Source organism: Diplotaxodon limnothrissa, linkage group LG20, assembly GCF_057381915.1.
Source record: "Diplotaxodon limnothrissa isolate DT_005_m linkage group LG20, D_limnothrissa_male_GT1.1, whole genome shotgun sequence".
Lineage (NCBI taxonomy): Eukaryota > Metazoa > Chordata > Actinopteri > Cichliformes > Cichlidae > Diplotaxodon > Diplotaxodon limnothrissa.
In genome coordinates this window covers 1,117,197-1,141,009 of record NC_140615.1, presented here as the reverse complement: position 1 = coordinate 1,141,009, position 23,813 = coordinate 1,117,197, and the positions used below count along the sequence as shown (strand labels likewise).

The window sequence follows — 23,813 nt, the reverse complement described above, 5'->3', positions numbered from 1 at the left end:
GCTAAATAAAATTTATTTTCCCAAACCACGCGGAGCCGCACTATAAGGACTAAAGAGCCGCATGCGGCTCCGGAGCCGCAGGTTGCCGACCCCTGGTCTAGCACGAGACCTGGAGCTCAGGGGGCAAAACAATCGCATGAGTGCTGCTGTTTGACTGAGGAAGAAAAAAGTAGTTGTGGTAAGCCTTACATGACCACTTAAAGACAAAGCAACAAGGTGACATATACCAGTTTATAAATTGTGTTGATAGGCCACGTAAAACCAGAGTCATGATTAACAATATATACGCCTGTTTTTTCCTCAATAGTTTCGTCACGTTTACTGTCTAAGGACAGCGCAGAGCACTCTCTGCCTATGACCCCCCCCCCCCCAAAAATAAAAAAAAAAATAAAAAAGGGGAAGTTTTAGGAGAGAGAGAGAAAGACAGCAGAAAAAGAGAGAGAGAGTGAGTTTTGAGACGTGAGAGATTTGTGACGTTTAGCGTGTTTGGAGTGTGTAGTTAATGTGTTGTCTTGTGTAGTTAGTGTGTAGTGTTGTGGATAGTTTTGTGTTGTGTGTCAGAACAATGAGGCGACTGCTGTCTCCAGGTAGAAACAGGAGTGATACACCTGCTGCTGTCAGACCTGCAGGTATCAGGCTGTGATGTTTCCTTTATAGTGGACAGAAATGATGTTTTTGCAGAGGCACAAATAATTTGTGTGGCATCTTATTGAAGAACAGCTGATTGTTCTGTAAATAGTTTGAAATGGTTATTTAAAACAAGGGTAAAAGGTAAATGGATGCAAATAACTTGTGCATATGATTTTAAAATTGACAATTTGTACTTGCATTTAAAGTTATGAAATATGATTCATTAACCCTCATAATATCCTCCCGATTTCCATACACCTGTGGTCCTCAGGGGTCAAAAATGTCCCCATTTCATTTGACTGTTTTTTAAAGTATAAAGTATAAATTGTCAATCAATTCAGTGTTACACCTGAGTTTTACTTAAGACCAACACATTAACCCAAAATTTACCCTACATTATACATTTTAGGGCCACCAGGCCTTGTTTACATAAAGTACACTCTGTTTTTGAGCGAAAATAAAACAAGACAATAAAATATTTAAATGTTCAGATTATTTTGACTATCTGACTAACTACAGAGTCCTGTATGTTGAACTTTAGTGAGAAAGTTAAAGCATAATACACTGTGTATAATGCTTTCAGTGCTCGAGTAGAAAAGCGACTGAAGGAGTATGGGACCTGGCATATGTGCTTGGACTGTGGTAGATTGTCTTTCTCTGTGGCACATGAGAGAGTCATGTATCGTCTGTCACTGGGAAGGATAGAAGACCAGATCAATGTTTCCTCACATCCATCCATCCATCCATCCATCTTCATCCGCTTTATCCGAGGCCGGGTCGCGGGGGCAGCAGCCTAAGCAAAGAGGCCCAGACCTCCCTCTCCCCAGCCACCTCCTCCAGCTTATCCGGGGGAACACCAAGGCATTCCCAGGCCAGCCGAGAGATATAATCTCTCCAGCGTGTCCTGGGTCTGCCCCGGGGCCTCCTCCCGGTGGGACATGCCTGGAACACCTCACCCAGGAGGCGCCCAGGGGGCATCCTTGTCAGATGCCCTGAACCACCTCAGCTGGCTCCTTTCGATGTGGAGCAGCAGCGGCTCTACTCTGAGCCCCTCCCGGATGGCCGAACTTCTCACCCTATCTCTAAGGGAGAGGCCAGCCACCCTTCGGAGGAAGCTCATTTCTGCCGCTTGTATCCGCGATCTCGTTCTTTCGGTCACTAACCACAGCTCGTGGCCATAGGTGAGGGTAGGGACGTAGATCGACCGGTAAATTGAGAGCTTCGCTTTTACACTCAGCTCCCTCTTCACCACGATGGACCAGTGCAGCATCCGCATCACTGCAGCCGCCGCACCAATCCATCTGTCGATCTCCGGCTCCCTTCTCCCAAACTCGCGAACAAGACCCCGAGATACTTGAACTCCTCCACTTGGGGCAGGAACTCATCCCCGACCCGGAGTGGGCACTCTTTTTCGGCTGAGAACCATGGCCTCAGATTTGGAGGTGCTGATCCTCATTCCCGCTGCTTCACACTCGGCTGCGAACTGTTCCAGTGCGAGCTGGAGGCCCTCACCCGATGAAGCCAACAGAACCACATCATCCGCAAAAATCAGAGATGAGATTCTGAGGCCACCAAAGCGAAAGCCCTCCGCCACTTGGCTGCGCCTAGAAATCCTGTCCATAAAAATTATGAACAGAACCGGAGACAAAGGGCAGCCCTGGTGGAGCCCATCACCCACCGGGACGAGTCCGACTTATTGCCGGCAATGCGAACCAAGCTCTTGCAACGGTTGTATAGGGATCGAATGGCCCGTAGCAATGGGCCAGACACCCCATACTCCCGCAACACCTCCCACAGGACACCCCGAGGGTCACGGTCAAATGCCTTCTCCAAGTCCACAAAACACATGTATACTGGTTGGGCAAACTCCCATGCACCCTCAAGTATCCTGGAGAGGATAAAGAGCTGGTCCACACTGCAAAAACTCAAAATCTTACCATGTATATTTGTCTTATTTCAAGTCAAAATATCTAATCACACTTAAAATAAGCCATAATCAGCTAAAGAGTAACGTTTCAGTGAGATATAGGAACTTGTTTTTAGACAGTGCATCTTGGATATCTTGTTAAGTGAAAAACTCTAGAAAACATATTGTTTTGAGTCATATCTCACACGAAACAAGCTTTTTTGGAATTTCATAAACGTTTTAAGCTGCTGTGTTATTTGTAAAAGATGTATCATCTTGTTTCAAGAAATAGACCTAACTTGAATCAGGACATCAAATCTACTTTATTGAGAACTGCAGGTTAATATCATGCCCAACATTGCATTATTATGAGTCTTAGTATCTTAAGCACAGTGTATTTATTTTTCTTACATACCAGTCAAACCATATCAATGTGACATTGAAAAAGAGGCAAAACACTGAAATTGTTTCCCTCACTGAACAGATTGCGCCAAAAGTAAAATAAAAAGTAAATAGAACAATTTTTTTGCCAGTCTTTAAAAACCTTATTTCAGCCCACATATTCACAAAAGACTCAAGAATAATGTTTGATGATGTCAGTTAGATCATACTTCACTGGAATGTACTTGCTGTTATTAAAGTTTACATAGTGGTATGCTGTATAATCAACAAGATTTCCAGCATCCACAAAAATATTTGCCTGAGCTAAACTTCTACCTCATAAGCTAAATATTGATCATTCCACCCAACTGTAGAGAGAGGCTGGCATTCAAAACAATACACAGATGCATTTACAATATAGATGTTTTTAACAAGTGCAAACTCTGGAGCATCATTTATGACATCAGAAATAACCAAAGATTTTTCACATGAATGTATATTTCCATGTAGCATAATCCACTGTACAGAAACTACATGTTCAACTTGCTCAATGAAGTCTTTAATCTTGCCTTCTACATAATGAACATTTTTCACCTCTTTGGCTGGACCCATGTCGACTTCACTTGAAAAAATGGGATGTTTCTCATGCACGTTCTGACTACATTCATAAAGTTGATTGTGCTTCACAAGAGATTTACAAATATTCTTAAAACTACTTTTCAGAGCCCACTGCTTGAAGAAACAATGTTTTGACTCAAAACGCATACACATATGCCTCACTGTAGGACCAAGAGCCTTAATCTGAGAAGGAAGATGCAGTAAATAATGCTGTTTAGGTATAATATTTTCATCTGGAAACAGTTGTTTGAAATGTTTTAAATGCTGCTCTATTAAAAGCTTCAATCTGGAGAGAGTTGAGACAGCAATAATAGGTGAAAACAGAATTTTTATGATCTCTAACATGTTACGTAGCATTTGTGTGTAATGATTTTCTCCAATTTTGTCCATAAGAAATGGAAGGATCTTCAACAAAACCAGCATCTGCCCAGCTGACTGTTTCAATTTATTGTCATTTGATGACAGCGTACTGACAGATATGGGGCAAGGCTTATCCCTCACATCAACAGGAGAATAAGGGAAACACAAAATTGCACTATTGAATGAATCTAAGTTCATTTGCCCTGAAAGCACAAGATTCTTTAAAACACATTTGATTTCATATGGGGCAACGCCTTCAAGAATAACATGCATGATGTCTTGTGGGGTTTGATTGATTATATCAACGTGAGGAGATTCTGTTAACTTGCTTCTCCTGTTTATACCATACGTTATTTTTAGTTTGTCTTTCAGAAAGTCCGTACTTGCCTTCTCAATGTCATTACATTGCCTGTTATGACTGGCCATGGTCCTTTTAACAAAAAAATCTTCATTAAATTTTTCCTGCATGTCTTCAAAGTGGCATTCGCAGTGCCTGCATTTACTGTAGGCAAAACCCACTCCTTCCTTAAATCCAGCCACTTCATGCTGAGCTAGAGTGTCTCCACACACAGATATGAGTGCCCCATGAATTGTCCTCTCACCACTTGCAGTGACAACTTGGACACCATCACACAGCTCAATTAAGTCACGGTTAATCCTCTCAAATATCTCATCTATACCACAACGGGAAAGATCTTTTGATTTTACCATGGCAAGCAGACGAATAGCAGGAAGTCTTGATCTGTACTTAGGGCTGATGTTACCTAAGGTGTAATAAATCAATAACAGCTTGTTCTTGTTTGCCCGAGATCCAAGAGGATTGCATAGTTCAATTTCATCTGTATATAAAATCAACTGTAATGCTGTAGGGACTTTAATAAACAGTGGGTGCCACTTAAAAATGTCTCCATCAATGAAATCATGAAGAAAGCCATCCTTGCATGGCTTTGGCCTCTCATCAATCATTGCAAGCATTCTTGGATGTGATAGCAGCTGCTCCAAACTTTTCACCAACGGTATGTAATGAAAACAATGGTCTTTAATGGCAAGAACCCTGGAGTCTCCACGCTTCGAATAACAGACTGTTTGTTTTGTGACAATAATCTCTGGTTCAACTGGTTTTAACAGTTCTTTGATGGTCTTGTCCTGCAAATGGGTGGAAGCAATGTAAGTGAAAGGGTCAACAAACTGGTCAAATACCCCCACTGCATCACTCTTTAGTTGATCCAGGTCCCCAGAATGTCTCTCAATCATGTCACTCATTTGTTGTTTTAGGTGCTCCAATAATACGGCCTGATATTGCTGGATTCCACTCACGATGTGGTTAACAGCTCTCTGTGGAAGAGGAAAAAACAAAGGAAAATCCTTAATTACAAAATTCATATGAGAACACAGTCAACATGCAAACTCACAGAGACACAATTTTTGAAAAATGAAACCTTCAGTTACATAAAGTTAGTGAGATGCAATGAGCAAAATAAGTTACCCCCACCACCCAAATTTTTTTTGTAAAGAATAATATTGCCTTATGCAACGTTAAAACCTTGTTTTCACTTAATTATAATGCATTTTGAGGAATCGGATCATAGGTGGAAATGCAAATTGAAAATTTGTGTTGTGTGTATTATGTTGTCTCTATTCTTAGCTCATGCTAAGGAAATATAGTGATAGGCAGATTTTGGATGCAACATACATGTCTATTTCCATATATAGTGGGGGAGTGAGATCTGAGTGGTCACCCATGAAGTACATGGAGACACATTCGAATGTCAGGTGTTTCACTCACATACCTATAGCTGTCCATTTATGATCAGATCATTCAAGATGCCAGGTCTGAACAGTGCCCAAGTTATAGCTTGAGCACTGTTAAGCATAAGTTAAGCATATTGCTTTTAGGTTCTCTAACAATGAAATACAATTCTGGTTGCCCATAGAAGCCAGGATAAATTTTAAAATCTTACTTCTTACATACAAATGTATCCATAAAACTGCTCCTTCATATTTGTGTGACCTACTCCATATCACCACTGTTTCCCGCCCTCTCAGATCATCATCTGCCATTCATCTTACTGTTCCGTCCTCACACCTCATTACTATGGGGAACAGAGCTTTTAGTCGCTCTGCTCCTCGGCTCTGGAACTCTCTTCCTCCTGCACTAAGAAATACTGACTCCCTCTCTACATTCAAGACACAGCTCAAAACACATCTGTTTAAACTGGCTTATTCGCTTTAATGCTGATTTTATTTGTTGTCACGCTCTGTTTTGTAATTTTAACTTATTTTTATGACTATTGTTCCTTTTATTAATTGTGTTTTTTGTAAGGTGTCCTTGGGTTTCTGAAAGGCGCCCTCAAATAAAATGTATTATTATTATTATTAATTCAATGGAAAATTAATGGCATAAATTACCTGTGTCAGTCGATGGGTTTCCTTGGCTTGAAGAAGAAATGCAGTTGCATGTTTATAAATGTCAAGATTCAGGTGACCCTCTCCATCTTCTTGAAATCCACTCTGAAACAGAATAACAAAAACATATCTATTAAAACAGAAATAAACAATTGCATTGATAGGTAGCAATCACCAAACAATATTGCATTCATTAGTTAGCTAGATTCATGCCCATAAGGTACAAGGTAGATGTATTTTTACTGACTGATGTCTTTAATTTGAGCTTTTAAAATGACAACTAAAATGACAAACAAAGCAGTACTTGATAATAGATTAATAAGACTAGCAAAGCACATGGAGAGTTCAGTACAGTATAGTTTAAATTCCTTGATCATGCCTGATCACCCCCAAAATTGAATTACTTGTTTATTGGCCCATTTGTGACATTTCCTGAAAATTTAAAATCTGTCCATAACTTTGAGTTATTTTGCTAACAGTCAGACAAATGCCACCAAAAACATAACCTCCTGAGTTACTAAGAAAAAAAGGTAAAGAAAAGAAAAACAAAAGATAGTTTTAGAAAAAAAAGTAACAGTTAATGTTGTCAGTAGTCTTACTGTTACTTCAGAAATGCAAATAGTTATTTATAACTGATTACTCATTTAAAAAATATACAAAATAACTTACTGATTGGTTTGTATGAAAGTAATTAGTTATGTCAGTTATTTACTGTCGGACAAGTTACTGACAATTTGAAATATGTTATATTTAGTAGTTTCACCTTTAAAAAAAATGACCAATACTGACAATAAAAGTAATATTGACTATAATGCTCCTATTAATGTGAAGATGAGTATTTTTTTGTGTGTTTAAATTTTTTTTTGACAGTAACTCTGAACAAATCATGTAATTTTGGTTTGCTTTGCCTAATAGTCATTCTCTTAGGCTACGTCCACACGTACCCGGGTATTTTTGAAAACGCAGATTTTTCTATGCGTTTGCACCTTTCGTCCACACGTAAACGGCGTTTTTGGTCACTGAAAACGGAGATTTTTAAAAACTCCGGCCAGGGTGGATATTTTCTAAAACTCCGTTTTTGCATTTACGTGTGGACAGAAAAATGGAGAAAACGCAGTGTCAAAGGTGTGCTCATTTTTTGACGTCACACTGTGCGCCACGTTATTGTTTCGGTGAAATGAATTTCTACAATACTGTTACTGTTAATTCTACTCTCTGCACTGTTTAAATGCTTACATATACACACAGTTACTGTCCCTCCACACATACGACTCGGTTCTGCTTCTATGCCCCAGCTTTGTTTACTTTTTCCCACTGAGGCTTCTAGACTTCTGATTGGCCAACATTTCTGCACGGTTAGGAATATATCGCCACCTGTTGCTTTGGCATGTTCCTAGCAGTGTTTTCCTTCATTTCTGCCTTTAGGTGTGGACGGGATTATTTTTTAAAACGAAAACGGAAAATCTCCATTTTCAAAAATACCCGTGTACGTGTGGACATGGCTTAAATTGACCTTGAACACATATGTAAACATGATAGCGACCTATTCAGTTAGCTGACTGGCTTTTACCAGCTGATTTCAACACGTATTTCAACAATATATCAACTTTTTTTAAACTAATAGGACTTTCTGCAAAGTTTGGATGCATTCACCGGAGCGAACGAACGGATGACTGAAAAAAAAAAACAGTCTGACAAGACTGCAGCTTTGCGTTTCTGCCACAGCTCTCATTTACGTTTCAGGTGAGTTACTTAATTTAGCGAAACAACTAGTTCGACACTCATCACTGTTAAAATAAAAGTACAACATGAGTCTGTCAAAAACAACACATTTAATGGACGTACTTGGATCAGCCAAAGTAAATGCTAACATTATGTTACAGCTTCTGCAGCTCGTTTCTCTGGCTTTTGTTAAAATAACTTACCGTTAGTGCGGGGATGCTTGAGCCCTCGTCAGTTACTGAAGAACTGGCGTTAGTTTGGTTGATTGGGGCCGTCCTTTCACCTGCTCCAGGTAAACCGTGGCGGGTTGATCCATCCTCCTCATCCGCTTCCACTCCGAGAAGGTGACGCGCGTGTGTCCGCTTTACGTGATAGTAGAAAGAGTTATATACTCTGTACTCACTCGGACAGCCATCAATTCCACACACCACGCGAAAGTCAGGGCTGCGCATGGTATTAATGTGACTCAAAAGTTGTCTCAGACTCAATGCTACAAACACGTAGCATATAAAGCAACGCCAAGTCATGTTGGAAGCTAGTATGTTTCATTCGGTAGCGCGGGCTGCAGTTGTGCCGTAAAATAACTCGTTACCATGGTTAAACGCGCCTGCTAAATTGTCGTAAATGTGGGGGATAAAGTAAAAAAATTTTTTTATTAACCTATAATAATTAACGTTATTTTGCAATGCACAAAGACAGTTGTTTGGTTTAAAAACCAATCAATCATCCTTTTAGGATTTTTGGGCCAAAGAAATGTCAGGCAAATTGAAGACGAACTTCGTTTCTGGCTGTCGTGAATGATCTGGTGGACATCTTAAGTTCATGTAGACACGTGCCTGCCACTACTGTCCCAGAGTTCTTTGCATTCGCGTTTCATTGGAAGTAAGTTAAAATGTATTATACAGTGCTCATTTTTTGTACATATTACACTCCTTTCGAAAGTTCTAAATGTTTTGGTGTGTTTATATTGTGTAACGTTGCAGCCGAACAGTGACTGGACGAGGCAAGCTAACGCCAAAAAAGCTAACTAGTGTGCTAAGTAGGCTAACAGCATGGAAGGACTGGATGAGGTCACAGTGTCGGTTTTAAAGGGTAATGTATGCAAATTTATTTTTAAACAGATTAAATGGACTTATGTTTTACATAGGTGTATGAACACGGAAGTGTGCAAATTACATTATTTTATAAATAATGTCGTTGATGATGTTTAAGTAATTTTTTACCTTCCATTTCATGTGATCATTTCCTCATTTTAGGAACATTTGTAGTTATTTGTTTTACTTATGCAAGTGTATTTATTCATCCTTAGAGGTGGATAATTCTCAGTAACATTTACCAATTTACATTTAATTGATTAACTTTTGGGGAAAAAAGTACTTAAGAGTAGTTTTACTGCACTATAGTTTACACTTTTACTTGAGTAGATTTGTAAAGAAGTAACTGTACTCCACTACATTCCAAAAAGCTCAGTTCCTTTAATAATACCTAAAGCTGGATAAAAATTCAGTTCAACACAATTTTAATGAAGTGTCAACTTTCATAGTCTCATCTCTCATGCAGTTTCCTTTGTAGGGCATAATTTCATCTTGCTATGTTTTTCTTCCAATGTGTTCATAGCTGCAAACATCAGCGAGGGAATGATGGGCACCCTGTCTCGTGAAGACTTGCAGGATCTTTTCCCAGGCCCAGAGAACTTTTTACGGAGAAAAGCTGTCTGGCGTGCCTGTCAGGATGTACTGGAGGTCAGTTTCCCAGTCACTCACCACCACTTAAAATTGGCATCGTCGTGTTTTTGTCCGATTACAACTAGTTTAACCGTGGGCAGAGTTGAATGGCTCTTCACTATTCCCCCCTCTCCACACACACACACACACACACACACACACACACACACAAAAATTGCGTTTTGCTTTTATTCATTATTATTTATTTTATAGGAATCTGGCCAAGATGACTCAAAATCTTCAACCAGCTCCTCCATTAATGAGTCACCCAAGCAACAGACATCCACTACTGTAAATGCAACTGCTTCAAAATGCACAAGTTCTGAAAAGGTTGTGAAGTTATTCTATCCAGAATATGTATTGCACACTGACACTGAGCTTGAGCAAGTCTGCCAACAATACTTTGAGTTGTCAAAGAAAGGTGAAGAGCGCAGCTGCAAAATGTCAAAGGAGCTCAGATGTCGGCTCATCCGAAACACCATGACTAGTATGATTGCAATCCTGAGGGCAAAAGGGGATGGAGAATCGCATAGATACCCATCAAAACCAGAAATTACAGCAATGGCAAAGAGAATAGTGCAGTACTACCCTATGCTACAGGACCAAGGCATCAAGAATACATGGGTAAGTGAAATGCATCCACTTCAATACCAAAGTGTTTCATGTTGGACATTTTAGTAGTGGTTGGAAAAATGTATTAAATGTCCTATACAGGTTACTGTGTACACACAGCTAAACAAAAGACTGCAAAATGTGAGATCCCCCCAAAAAGCCACTCCAGATGGGAGACATTCAAAGAGGTAAGGCTGCAACTAATTAATTTTAATTTTAACTATGATAATTCTGTTATTCATTTTCCTCATTAATTGATAAGTTGTTTAGTCAGTACGATGTTTGAAAGTTGTGAAAGTTTTTCCCCAAAAGTCTTCTTTTGTCCACAACCTGACAATTTTAATTTCAACGATAGAGGACAAACAAAAAAGCTAAAATCATGTTTGGGCATTTTATTAAGGAAAGAAAGAAGTGATCCAATGTGATCAATCAAGTATTTGGTGACCTGCCTTTAGTTTCCTCACCTGTTTTAGCATGAAAGGAAGAAGCACTTTGTGTTACACTTTGTATATATGAAAATGGCTATACAATAAAGATATGAATTGATTGAGTTTATAGTTGATAACTAATTGATTAACTGACTAATCTTCGCAGCTCTGCCAAGAGGCGATGTCTTGATCAGCCAAGTGACGTAGAAGAAATGGATTCAAGTGACTCAACAGTCATTCTGGATCTGTCCACAGAAGGGAGGAGCAGCCCAGAGTCGGCCAGTAAAACAAGTGAGTTAGAAGGTGAGTTTCAACTTTACATTTACAAACTGTGTGGTCATCATAAAAAAATAAAACAAATATACCTGCATGTTGAGTCAAGATGGCAGTCCTGACATGACGGAAGTAAAAGGCTTTAAAATGGTCATCAGAAAATGATAACTACATCACATTTTTCCTGTTTTATCATCAGTTTGTTAACATTTCTGTGGAAATTAATGTTAATAAAGTATTGGTATTAATAAAAGCCAGTATATTATAAATTTAAAGAGTTTGGTACTGTGGTGTGTTTATAGTATAAGTCTGTGCAACATCACTGTCTCTAACCACTCAGTATATCCTGTAAAGTAATGTTTTTAAAAAACAATGTGCCTCACTAGAGGCTTTTCTCTTTTTAACTGTTTTTTAATTTAGGTTCCAAACTAATTTTTAAAGTGTATTACCCTGACACAAAATATCTCTTTGCTATGTCTTTAAGGAAAAAGGAAAGCACAAAACCTACTTGAAGAAGAACCCTCTACCCTGCCAAGTCCTAATAGTGAGTCCATCCAACTGCCGCTGTGTGTGTGTGTGGGCACATCTTTATAGGGGTGCACTTGTGTGCCTACATATAATTGTATATGATTGCATGACCATATGTAAATTGGCATTTACATGGTAAATATTTTGAAAAATGAATAAGTATTTAATAGTTAAGTTCAGAGCTGTATTTTTTTTTTTTTAAGATTTAACTCCATTAAAGTATAGTCTATAGACACTTGTCATTTTAATGACATAATTAATGACAGATTTTTTTTTTAAAGTGAGAGACATTGTTTATGTAATTTTGTGTCTTGCAGCAAACAAGCCTGCAGATATCAACAGTCCAGACACCCACTGTCCAGCAACCTTGGCCAAACACTACAAGACCCTACAAACTTTGTTTAAAAGAAAAAACCCAAACCAGCAGGATGTCTCTCAGCTCCTGGATTTGGAATTTTCAGCCAGAAGAGCATTCATTGATTCAAATACTATTCGCGAGGAGGACAGACACAAAAAGGTTCTAGAAGCATATCCTTGCTTCAAGGACATTGGACATGTAAGTCATTGTTGAATCCATGTGATTCAAGCCAAACAATGTTTATCATACCAACTTCTTGCTCCTCAGTGATGCATTGACATGTTTGTATTGGTATGCTGAATATTTTATAGGTGATGGAGGAGCTTCATCGCATTTTGGATAAAGAAAATGCCAACTTCATCAATGAACTGAAGGGAAGATGGCAAGATTTCTGCCAGAAGGTGCAGTTTTTTGGTGTATGGAAAAAGACGCTGAAGCCCCCAATGGGAATGGATAAAGGTAAGCAATGATGTTTTGGTGTTATTGGTCATCAGAGTATAGTTTGGATCTTTACGGACTACTGCTTTAACATGCTTAAAGTAATGTCACTGAGGACAGGAGGAGGAGAATTTGAAAATTTAAAGGCCTAATCCCCCACCCCCCCTCTCCTTCTTGAAGGAGCTGAAAGCCGCACCTTTACTAGTTACGCGCAGGGAAAACAGACTCAACGCTACAAAAGGCTAAAAATACAAACCAACAGGCCGGTTTAGGAAAAGGTTGTTGTGTAGGCTCACTACACAACATACAATGTAAGATAAATCCCTTTTTGTTCCCCCTCCCCTCCTCAGCATTAAGTTTTACAGACTAACATTAATGCAATGTAAGTCAATGTAGGTGTAGTTAGCATTCAAGCATAAGTCATATTAGCCTACTGTAAACACAGTATACAACAATTATCTACACCATTTAGCATTTTTTAGGTTACTGTGACAAGTTTAAACTATGGATTACAGCTTTAACTTTCATGTGCTAGTGTCTTGTTGTTCACCTTTTCAATCCACGATGGTTGTCACTGGCCAAATATTTGTTGTTGTTGTTTTGTTTTTTTTGATCTTGAGGATTTTGTTTAAGTGTGGTAATGAGATGATGATTCTTTCTTCTGTATAGCTGAACAGGCTCTTGAGATCCTACATGTGCTGCCATCACTGTTCCCATCCACCTCTGCTCCTCCAAAGAGGGCACGTGATGCGAGTGAGGCTCTGGTGCATGTCCTTGAGGTGAGTTGTGTAAAATGTAGTAGTTGTTTTTGTTCTTTTTGGGACAACGGTATTAAAAAATGCTTCTTCTGATGAGTGCCAAAGTATTTTATATTCACATATTATATGTTCTAAGCCTTCAAAAGGCACCTAAAACACATTTTTGGAATGAGGGTTCTCACAGGTTAGATCTCTGTGACCAGTAAATACAAACATGGATGCATTACGTGGTAGCACATTTTTATCACCTCAATGACACCTAATTAAATGTAGCCTTGATTTTCTGTTTTTCAGGAAGGCTAGACAGATGTGAACAGTAATTCCATCGAGAATAATTAAAAGTAGCAATTTCAGATGTGTTTTCTCAGAACCTCAACTTTTGTTGTAATTTAGCTTTAGTTATGTGTTTGAAACAAAAGTGCATCATCCTTACAAAAGTATGTCCGTGTTATGTGTTAAAGGACCAAGAAGACCCTAATACCTATCTGATGAAACGTCCTCTCTCCTGCCAAGTCCTGATTGTGAGTCCATCCAACTGCATCCTAGCGGTAGGAGATGTGTCAATAACCACGTTTCCAAAAGACTTGGTTACCGAGGGTGCTTTATACCTTATGGCCTACTATTACACCCTTCACCTTACATACCCAAAGTGTGTAGCCACTCTGCTTTCCGTCATACAGACGGAGGTTCTCTTGGACAAAATCCATGAGAGAGATCTCACATCATCTTACAAGAAGAGCATGGCTGAGTGGACTGCTTTTATTGGCCAGTAAAGCCAATATGGTCAGATGGACTATAGGAAAGCACTTCCTCTCTCCTTCCACGGCTACTACAGTCCATGTTGGTTGTGATTGATTTTTGTTTGTAATTTGGTCAGGTTAGCCCAGTGTTATAATTAAGGGTGCACAATAATATTGGCTAACATGCCGGCATTTTGTGTTTGGTTTGTGCAGTGCAGACAGCCTCGCTTTTAGTTAATTTTAAGATTTTTTTTTTTTTTTTTAATGAGTTTAGACAGAGGACTATTCAGAAAATAGGCTCTACTGTGAAAGAGTAAATTGACTAAGCTGAGACTGACTAGTTTGGTATAAAAGTAAGAATTGCTTTATTGTGTATTGGCTAGTACAACTGTAAAATATTAGATATAGCTGAAAAATCAAATACTGTGCATCCTTAATGATAATGTTATGGTATTGTTTGAAGAATGTGGTCAAATGTTCATGTTAAAAGCACTTTGTAATAATAAACGTTACAGGTTGAGGAGTTTTAGCCTAGCAGTGTTTGTCTGTACTTTGCCTGTGCAATGCACATATGTTACAGGTGTGTTTAGTGTTAGATTGGGCAGGGGAAAAAGTCACTGCAAAATGGCTTTCTTTTATGTAGTCCCCTCTGTTTATGGGGTTTTATCAATAAAGTTGTTGCTCTTGAAGTCTATAGTTCTCTTTTTTTTTTTTTTTTTTTTTTTGTCTTATAAGCAGTAGGTAAAAGTCTTGAATATGGGGTAAATGCACTAGAAATAGAGAATTATTACAAAAAAGATTGCCTAATACTAGTAAAAGAATGCTAACTTTAGTACATTTTGTCTCGAAATGCCAATTTCTAATCTTATTTCAAGTAAGGTGTTGGACTTAAATCTAGATGGGTGTCACGTTTTTAGAACTGAAAACAAGTTATATACACTGAAAACAATGAGGATGATGTTGGGAGGTTTATAGAAAAAATGCTTTTTTTGAGGCGAAAATACTACTTTTGAGCACCACAAACTTATTATGAGACACAAAAACTTCACAACACTAGTAAAATATAGCTAAGAATGAGTTTTTCCAGCTAATTTCAAGATCTCGTAAGGCTTGATTCACTGTCTTATTTCAAGAAATCTTGTCAAGAGAATTTTCACTTGTTCCATTGGCAGATTTTTTCACTTATTTCAAGCAAAAAATAACTTGTATTAAGTTTTTTTTTCTTGTTTTTGGAGGGCCATTTTTTCCAGTGCAGTGTTCCGCGACCAGGACGAAAACTGCATTGTTCCTCCTGTATCCGAGGTTCGACTAGCGGACGAACTCTCCTTTCCAGCACCCTGGCATAGACTTTCCCAGGGAGGCTGAGGAGTGTGATCCCCCTGTAGTTGGAACACACCCTCCGGTCCCCCTTCTTAAAGATGGGGACCACCACCCCGGTCTGCCAGTCCACAGGTACTGCCCCTGATCTCCACGCAACATTGTAGAGACGTGTCAACCAGGACAGCCCTACAATGTCCAGAGCCTTCAGGAACTCGGGGCGGACCTCATCAACACCAGGGGCTCTGCCACCAAGGAGTTGTTTAACTGCCTCAGTGACCTCGCCCCCGGAAATTGGCGGGTCATTCCCCTCATCCCCAGACTCTGCTTCCTCCTCGGAAGACGTGTCAGTGGGATTAAGGAGGTCCTCGAAGTATTCCTTCCACCCCCCGACAATTTTCTCAGTCGACGTCAGCAGCGCTCCACTAGCACTATACACAGTGCAGGTAGAGCACCGCTTTCCCCTCCTGAGACGCCTGACGGTTTGCCAGAATCTCTTCGAGGCAGTCCGAAAGTCTTTTTCCATGGCCTCTCCGAACTCCTCCCACACCCGAGTTTTTGCTTCAGCCACTGCCCGAGCCGCACTCCGCTTGGCCTGTCGATACCTGTCGGGTGCCTCCGGAGTCCCACAGGCTAACCAAGCCCGATAGGACTCCTTCTTCAGCCTGGTGGCTCCCTTCACCTCTGTTTCCTCACATTACTGCAAATATTCCTCTGTCTCAGCTGACTCCTCTTTCTTGCTTGATTCTTTGTCTTCATCATAATTGAAATGGATGATGTGTAGTCCTCTGACACATCTTCTATTTCAGTTTCACATTCTGAAAATTCAAGAAACTTCAAGAAGCCCAGTCACTTTCTTTCCAAGCTCCTCAGACTACCATGTCCTGGATGCCTGAGAACCTACTTGAACATAGTTCAGATTCTTCATCACTTTTCTTCACATAGCCTTCTTCCACTTCTGCAGGTGGGTGATGTGCTTTTTCAGAGAAAGGGTAGCATGTGCTCTAAATATTGACAATATTTTCTTTATCTTCTAACCCTCGATCTTCCTGATCATTGATTCTTCCTCCTCATTATACTAGAGGACAATGTGCTTTGTTCTACTGCTCATTACTTTGCACAACATGGTAAAAAAAAGTATGCTCACAAGCCTCCAGTGCAATGGAGGCCTGTGAGCATACTTTCCGTGTATGTATTATTGTAGGGTCTACCTTACAATATGAAGCACCTTGATGCGACTGTTGTTGTGATTTGGTGCTGTGTAAATAAAATTTAATTGAATATAGAACACCTGCCAATTATACCCTGAACCCCAGAGGGTTAAACATTTTTTTAAAGTAACGCAATAGTTACTTTTCAAGTAATTAATTACTTTTAGAATATTGTAACTCAGTTACTAACTCAGTTACTTTTTTGAAGAAGCAACTAGTTACTATAAATCGTTGCTTTTTAAAAGTAACTTGCCCAACACTGTTTTTAATACACCTCTATGTTTGTTTTGGCATTTAAAAAAACAAAACATCCAGGTTCATTTTTTTTTTTTGCATGCATCTAATTTAACCAAACATTAATCATTTCTCTAATGAACTGATTACAAAACCTGATTTACCAGCAAATTATAAACAGTGCAGTTCAGTTCCAGGACATGAGTTTGCATGGGGAATTATTAATCAGGTTACAAAGAACAAGCAAAAAATCGAAAGTGATGCTTCTGTACTGCTTGTAACTCATTTAATTTCTTCTTGTTTCACACAATGTATCTTTTTATTTTAACATTGAATCATGTAACTGACTGATTCAATTATAGTCTGTTATTATTATTTGGGTAATTCAGACACCTGTGACACTTTAAATAACTCTGGAGGGTGCTGAAGAAATAAGAGAAAGCCATTTCCCAAAATTGCACTACTAGTTAGAACTAAGTGAATAAATAAAAATGCACTGCATGAATAGCGTAATCTCTCTCTTTGAAGCTTTAGAAAAAACAATAAGAGTTAATGAAACAATGTAGAAAAGTATTTTTGTTGCAGCTCACACTGTCTGAGACTACAATCTAAGCATAAGATCTAAGAATATAATGCTTTGGTTATTTATTCTAATGCAGGGATGTCAAAAATCGTTTGACATCTGGGGCCAAATCCAGCACAGTTTGATCCTAAATGGGCCAAACTAATAAAACTCCCCTTTCTGCCAGTGTAGCAGATACAGAAATTGCAGGAACTTTTCCTTTATTTAATTGGTTATTTGTTTATTAATTACTTTGATGTAGTATGAATAGCCATAGGGAAGTTGGTAAAAAAAGAAAATACATTTAAAAGACATTTACATTTTAAAATTTATGCCCTGCATTATATTTGGTAAAGCTGTCCAGCGGGTCAAATTGGAGTCTTTGACAGACTGAATCTGGCCCCGGGGCCTTATGTTTGACACTACTTTTCTAAAGCATTAGCTGAAGTAAATTTATTTCAATGAACTAAGCACCTGAAGCAAAATGAACAGAAGCCTATGCAGCTGGGCCAAAGCTTGATCAGTGACAACCTGAGTGATTGTTTCCACTAATGTGGCAGGAATAGCAGACTACAGAGTAAAGTCTAATTTTAGGCCAAAGTTGTACTCCTCCTTGTTATGAGAGAGTCAGAGGACTGCTTGTACTGTTTGTGCAGGCCACTGTGCGTGTATGCTTTCCTCACCTGGTTGCTGTCCACCTTGTAGCCATATTTGAGGCCAAATGTTTTGCTCAGAGAAATGTTGATGGCAAAGCCCACAATGGCCACAGCAAAAGCATCTCCTATAACGCCTGAGAAGAAAGTGGTATCTGGAGCACGAGGGGCCTTGAGCCTGGAGCAGAAGAAAAACGTGAGCTGTTTTATCAGCGACACACACATGAATCTGTTTAATAATTTAGAAACACGTCAAATTAAATTTTATGAATCCCAGCCAGTAGCTGTTGTATACATGTATGACATTAATCTCCTATTATGGCTAGTGTTTACCCCACGCTGTTTTATGGCTTCCGTGGGGAAACCTGGATTTTTCCATAACAGGAGCCTTCAGGAGACACGCTGTTACACACACACTTCTTTGCAAATTGTGTGACAGTCTTATCAACAAATTCTGGATTTCTGGCAGAAATGAAAAGGGAGGAAATTTTGTGCCCTGGGTTTACTCCAGCACTTTATTTCCACACAAAGATGAGCTTACCCACTGGGAATTTCTCCAACCACGTCAATGTTGTATTTACTAGGAAGTTCACAGAAATGTGTAATGATTGTTGCTGCTATGACCTGTTGATTAAAAAAAACAATGTCACTCCAGTATCATTAGTTCTTTTTATATTTCTTTCTTGCAAACAGCCCCTTTCGTGTGCAACTATAGCGTTCCCTGGGTCTAGTGTGATCATTGGTGTCAAGACGCTCCCTGCTGGGTGCATAAATCAATACACCTGCTGTTTTACTGGCAGAGAAAGGATGAAAGAAAAACTAAAAGGAAGACTTACAACTACGAGCTCTATTGGAATAGGCAACGGCAGCTTCTGTCGGTAGCAGTCATTGATTTCTTTGACCACAATGAGAACAGCGAGTGCCACCAGGCTGACCACCAGCTCTGGCACCTGAGTCTGCGGCAGCAGGCTGCAAATGTCCAACACAGTCTGTGAAAAGAAGAAAAACAAGTAAGGCAATACAAACAATGATAGTACAAGAGGACTGGAAATTCGGCTAGTACTTAAAGTCAGCAGAAATCTCCAGCAGTGAGGAATACATGTCATCAAAATGCAGCTTCCACTTAAACCCAGCCATCTTTGTGTCTGAAGCAAGTTAATTTAAAGCAAACTTGTGCCTGTCTAATTCAATTCAATTTTATTCATATAGCGCCAAATCACAACAAAAGTCGCCTCAAGGCGCTTCATAGATACAGAGAAAAACCCAACAATCATATGACCCCCTATGAGCAAGCACTTTGGCGACAGTGGGAAGGAAAAACTCCCTTTTAACAGGAAGAAACCTCCGGCAGAACCAGGCTCAGGGAGGGGCGGCCATCTGCTGCGACCGGTTGGGGTGAGAGAAGGAAGACAGGATAAAAGACATGCTGTGGAAGAGAGACAGAGGTTAATAACAGATATGATTCAATGCAGAGAGGTCTGTTAATACATAGTGAGCGAGAAAGGTGACTGGAAAGGAAAAACTCAATGCATCATGGGAATCCCCCGGCAGCCTACGTCTATTGCAGCATAACTAAGGGAGGATTCAGGGTCACCTGGTCCAGCCCTAACTATATGCTTTAGCAAAAAGGAAAGTTTGAAGCCTAATCTTAAAAGTAGAGATAGTGTCTGTCTCCTGAATCCAAACTGGAAGCTGGTTCCACAGAAGAGGGGCCTGAAAACTGAAGGCTCTGCCTCCCATTCTACTTTTAAATACTCTAGGAACAACAAGTAGGCCTGCAGAGCGAGAGCAAAGTGCTCTAATAGGGTGATATGGTACTACAAGGTCATTAAGATAAGATGGGGCCTGATTATTTAAGACCTTGTATGTGAGGAGCAGGATTTTGAATTCTGGATTTAACAGGAAGCCAAAACAGGAGAAATCTGCTCTCTCTTTCTAGTCCCTGTCAGGACTCTTGCTGCAGCATTTTGGATTAGCTGAAGGCTTTTCAGTGAGTTTTTTGGACATCCTGATAATAATGAATTACAGTCGTCCAGCCTGGAAGTAATAAATGCATGAACTAGTTTTTCAGCGTCACTCTGAGACAGGATATTTCTAATTTTAGAGATCTTGCGCAAATGGAAGAACGCAGTCTTACATATTTGTTTAATATGTGGGTTGAAGTACATGTCCTGGTCAAAAATGACTCCAGGGTTTCTCACAGTGTTACTGGAGGCATGTGTGTATTCTCTTAAACTGCTTGATCTGACTTCTTCAAAGTGTGTTTCCAAGTTCAATATTGTCTCATTACAGCAGGTAAAATTACAACTTCATCTAATCTGATATGTGTGTAATAACATCTAGCATGTAAGCTCCTGTAATTCCCTGCATAGCTCCAGTGAGATTAGCTTCAGCTACTGGAACCATACTGGTGACTGTAATTGGACTGGTATATTTCATGAAGCTCTTTTCTGGCATTACTGGCCAAGCAAAACTTTTACTCTAAAAGCCATGTTCTTATAGTATTTTATATCATGCACTTTGTTGCACTCAAGGACACAAACACACAAACTTTGTATTTATTTACAAAGGTAATAGGAATAACTCATCCATTTATGTAGGTGCAGGCATCATAAAACTGTTGTAATTAGTCCAGTGCAGTCATTAAAGAAAAGTTAATGATATAAATTTTTAACTTTGCAAAATTAATTTTTTAAATGTTTAATCGTAAAGGTCAAAGTAGCACAAAAAGTAAATAAATAGTGACAGCAATTTAAAATGTTAGTGTACTTAAGTGTGAATTGGATAGATAATGATTAACACACTCACATAAATGAGGGAGAGGGGGCCAGTGAAGCGAGACGGTGTGATTCCAAACAGGTACTTGAGCTGGGAGACACACACGTGGCATGCCGATCCTGTGGTGTAGCCACGAATGAGGGGCTCAGAGAGGTAGGTGACCACGAAGCCAAACCTCACCACACCCAACAGAATCTTAGGATGTAAAATGACAAAGTCAGTGAAGGAAAGGAGGTGAAATATGCCCTGAAAGGTTTGCTCATCACTTCACTAAAAGCTGTACGTCTGACACACAAAATAGACACACACCTGAAAGATTCCTGTCAAGACTGTGAGGGAACATGCCACCTGTACTCTGTAAGCATCGCGTTTATCGATGTCCACAGTTTCCGTCCCATTAGTGCCATTCACAATAAAGTTACTGTCAGGTGCCAGCCTTTCTGTCACACTCCCGACCATGATGCTGATCACAGCAAATGTACCTGAGCATACAAAATACAGCCATGTGGACACACAGATATTCATAGAGACATGGAAGAATCAGATTAGCAATGCTCCAAAAGGTTGATTCTGTTCATCTGGACGTAGCGTTTTCAGTGGGAGAAACGTTTCGACACTCATCCGAGTGACTTCTTCAGTCTCAGCTGACTGCAGGTTAGGGTTAGTTCATACAGATTTTACAGTAAATCTGTATGAAACTTGGCACAGAGGTACAGTAGGTGTCCCAGAGGAGGGATGTGTTGAAAGCTGGACATCAACTATTCAGGATGATTTTTAATGAATTTAGGAAATTGGCATAATTGTAGTGTATTGGCTGTATTGAATTGAATATAAATGTCATTTAATTTCTGAGGAATTTTACAGTAAATCTGGATTCAACTTGGCACAGAGGTACAGTAGGTGTCCCATTCGAAGCTTCCTTGGGATATCAGCCTTCCCTATTTCCTGCTGTGGAAGGTGAGCACTCTGTACCCTCCGTCCAGGCTCATCTACGCAGGTGTCGACGGGTTTGGCGGGCCACTACGCACAAAGGAGAACAACAAACGCATCGCAGACCGGCACTGGACCCCAGCACCCGAATACTCTGCCGGTCAGAAGGTGTGGCTCTCTACCCGCTTTGTTCCCGTCAGGACCGAATTCAAAAAACTTACACCCAATTTCATCGGTCCTTTTGAGATCTCTGCCCTAGTCAACCCTGTCTCTGTGAAGCTGAAGCTCCCTCACAATATGAAAATCCATGATGTCTTCCATGTTTCACAAATCAAACTGTGGTCTGCGCCTGAGTCTGCCTCACTATCCATGACAGTTTCTCCCACTGAAAACGCTACGTCCAGATGAACAGAATCAATTTTTGGAGATTTACTTACCTGGATGATTGAGAATGCATCAAGACAGATTAGCAATGATGTTAAAGCTTTTTTGAATTAGGAAAACAGACATTTTCCACATCACTTACCTATAGAAATGTGTCTCGATGTACCGAAGATGAAGTAGACCAGCACTGGGAAGAGGGAGGTGTAAAGGCCATACACTGGTCGCAGGGAAGCCAGAAGAGCATATGCCATGCCTTTTTAAAGAAGATAGAACGCATATATGTCAGCTTAAAGTCCTTCAGACACATTTTGGTTGCTTAAAAGATTGATAGAAACATCCTTTTTCTGTTTACTGATTAGAGTGGGGTGGGAGAATTGATATCAGCCTGTGTCCTAATTATTGTCTTCAGATTTGGATAAAATTAAGGTAGCTGCTTCTATTACAAACATTTGTACTGAATTTGTGTGGCTAAAGAGTGAGCTCCCTCAAGTGCACAAATTCCCACATACAAACCCTGCGGCAGATGCATGATGCCGACACTGCAGCCAGAAATCAGGTCTCCTAAGGCATTTTCTCTGATGGAGTAACGAGGCAACCAGCTGAGAACAGGGACCCAGGTTAGAAGTATGTGTTTCAGCCTGGGCACCGAACATCTGCAACAGTCATTCCAGAAAGACACAATTTAAGTGCTGATATCGACTTTGTAGTTTGTAGTTTTAAGCTTAAATAAATAAAGAATATCTATGTACCTTTTTATATCTATTAGTCTGCTGAAGAGGGATATATACAAAAAGACTGACAATGTAACTTGTGAACTGTACCACCTGTTACATCTTTTATCAGCTGGGGCTGTAAAAGATTAAGTCACTGTGGCTTAGGGTAGAAATGTGATAAGCTTCCATGGAGTAATAACTAAGTATTTAACAAAAATAAATAAATAAAATAATTAATTGCCTTTCTCCTGCATGAATATTTGCCTTCTTTGTCCCAAAGAAATATGTAAGGTAATAAAGTAAGTCTCGACCTCCTCTGCCATGTTGACGCGTTAACAGTTATGAATTCATGTAATTGAACTGTCAATAATTGCTTTTGTGATTCATCAGTATCACTTTTATGGTCAGATATGATGTGCTGTATCACAAGTTGTTCTAAAGGTTAACCAGGGAAAATTTTCAAAAATGATGAACTTTGCTTTGAGATAACAAAACAGTTAACCAACCAGACAAGTCAAACCTCTATCTAAACATGCAAACTCATTCTCAGCTCTTTAGCTCACTTCATTAATATCTTTTAAATGTTGAGAAGTTCTAACCCTAACCCTTTGTCTTTGCGATAACTTCCCATGTCTTTTTAAAAAAATTACCTCAGGGGCTCTTTCACCTGATCACCCAGTGTCAGTTTAGTGGACCAGGTCTCTTTTTGAGCCACTTCATCCAGGCATAACTCATCCAGAACCTCCCTCTTCACAAAATACTCAACGGATTGCAAGTCCTTCTCCTCCATGTCCTTGTCTACTTGAGCAAATGTCCGAGACCTCTGTAAAGTTGGGTTTGTTTTGAGGGTCCTCTTGAGTGGTACGGACAGTTACAGGTGTCACCACTGTGTGAAGAGAACGAACCCCCCTCAGTGTTCTGTAATAATGCGTCTGTGGGAGTGACTGTTCCTTTTCCATCCTGGTAAGAGAAGATCCACCTCCCCGCATGTCCCTGACTGCACACTTGCACACACCTGATGTAATGTGTGTCTGTGTGAACATACATGTGTGTTGGCCTATGGCAAATAATTTGCTAAAAGTAACTTAAAAGGATGAATTGCAGAAACTGCAGAAAACTGCAACTGAAAAACAGAACATGTGTTGTATA

At 39.7% G+C, this 23,813-nt stretch overlaps 3 protein-coding genes across 3 annotated transcripts in view; 1 reads left to right on the top strand and 2 right to left on the bottom strand.

Moving 5' to 3' along the window:
• The window catches only part of LOC146610168 (solute carrier family 26 member 6-like), a 31,389-nt gene extending 7,935 nt beyond the window's left edge, over window positions 1-23,454 (bottom strand). Inside the window, exons 1-8 of the mRNA XM_085344951.1 lie at window positions 23,315-23,454; window positions 22,465-22,604; window positions 22,094-22,204; window positions 20,947-21,119; window positions 20,668-20,832; window positions 18,696-18,848; window positions 18,401-18,483; window positions 17,890-18,037 (exon numbers count right to left, since the gene is read on the bottom strand). Coding sequence (XP_085201077.1) covers window positions 17,890-18,037; window positions 18,401-18,483; window positions 18,696-18,848; window positions 20,668-20,832; window positions 20,947-21,119; window positions 22,094-22,204; window positions 22,465-22,604; window positions 23,315-23,454 — 1,113 coding nt within the window. The remainder of the gene's footprint in view (window positions 1-17,889; window positions 18,038-18,400; window positions 18,484-18,695; window positions 18,849-20,667; window positions 20,833-20,946; window positions 21,120-22,093; window positions 22,205-22,464; window positions 22,605-23,314) is intronic.
• On the bottom strand, window positions 3,817-8,550 carry LOC146610170 (uncharacterized). Its single transcript, XM_085344927.1, has 4 exons — window positions 8,227-8,550; window positions 6,305-6,406; window positions 4,126-5,230; window positions 3,817-3,821 (listed from the first exon to the last, which is right to left on the bottom strand). The coding sequence occupies exons 1-4, from the start codon at window positions 8,548-8,550 to the stop codon at window positions 3,817-3,819; spliced, it is 1,536 nt and encodes a 511-aa protein (XP_085201053.1).
• On the top strand, window positions 9,076-13,915 carry LOC146610169 (uncharacterized). The gene is made up of 6 exons (XM_085344823.1): window positions 9,076-9,115; window positions 11,545-11,604; window positions 11,906-12,144; window positions 12,258-12,405; window positions 13,054-13,163; window positions 13,604-13,915. Exons 1-6 carry the CDS (start codon window positions 9,076-9,078, stop codon window positions 13,913-13,915), a joined length of 909 nt encoding a protein of 302 aa, XP_085200949.1.
• Window positions 23,455-23,813: the final 359 nt, after the last annotated feature.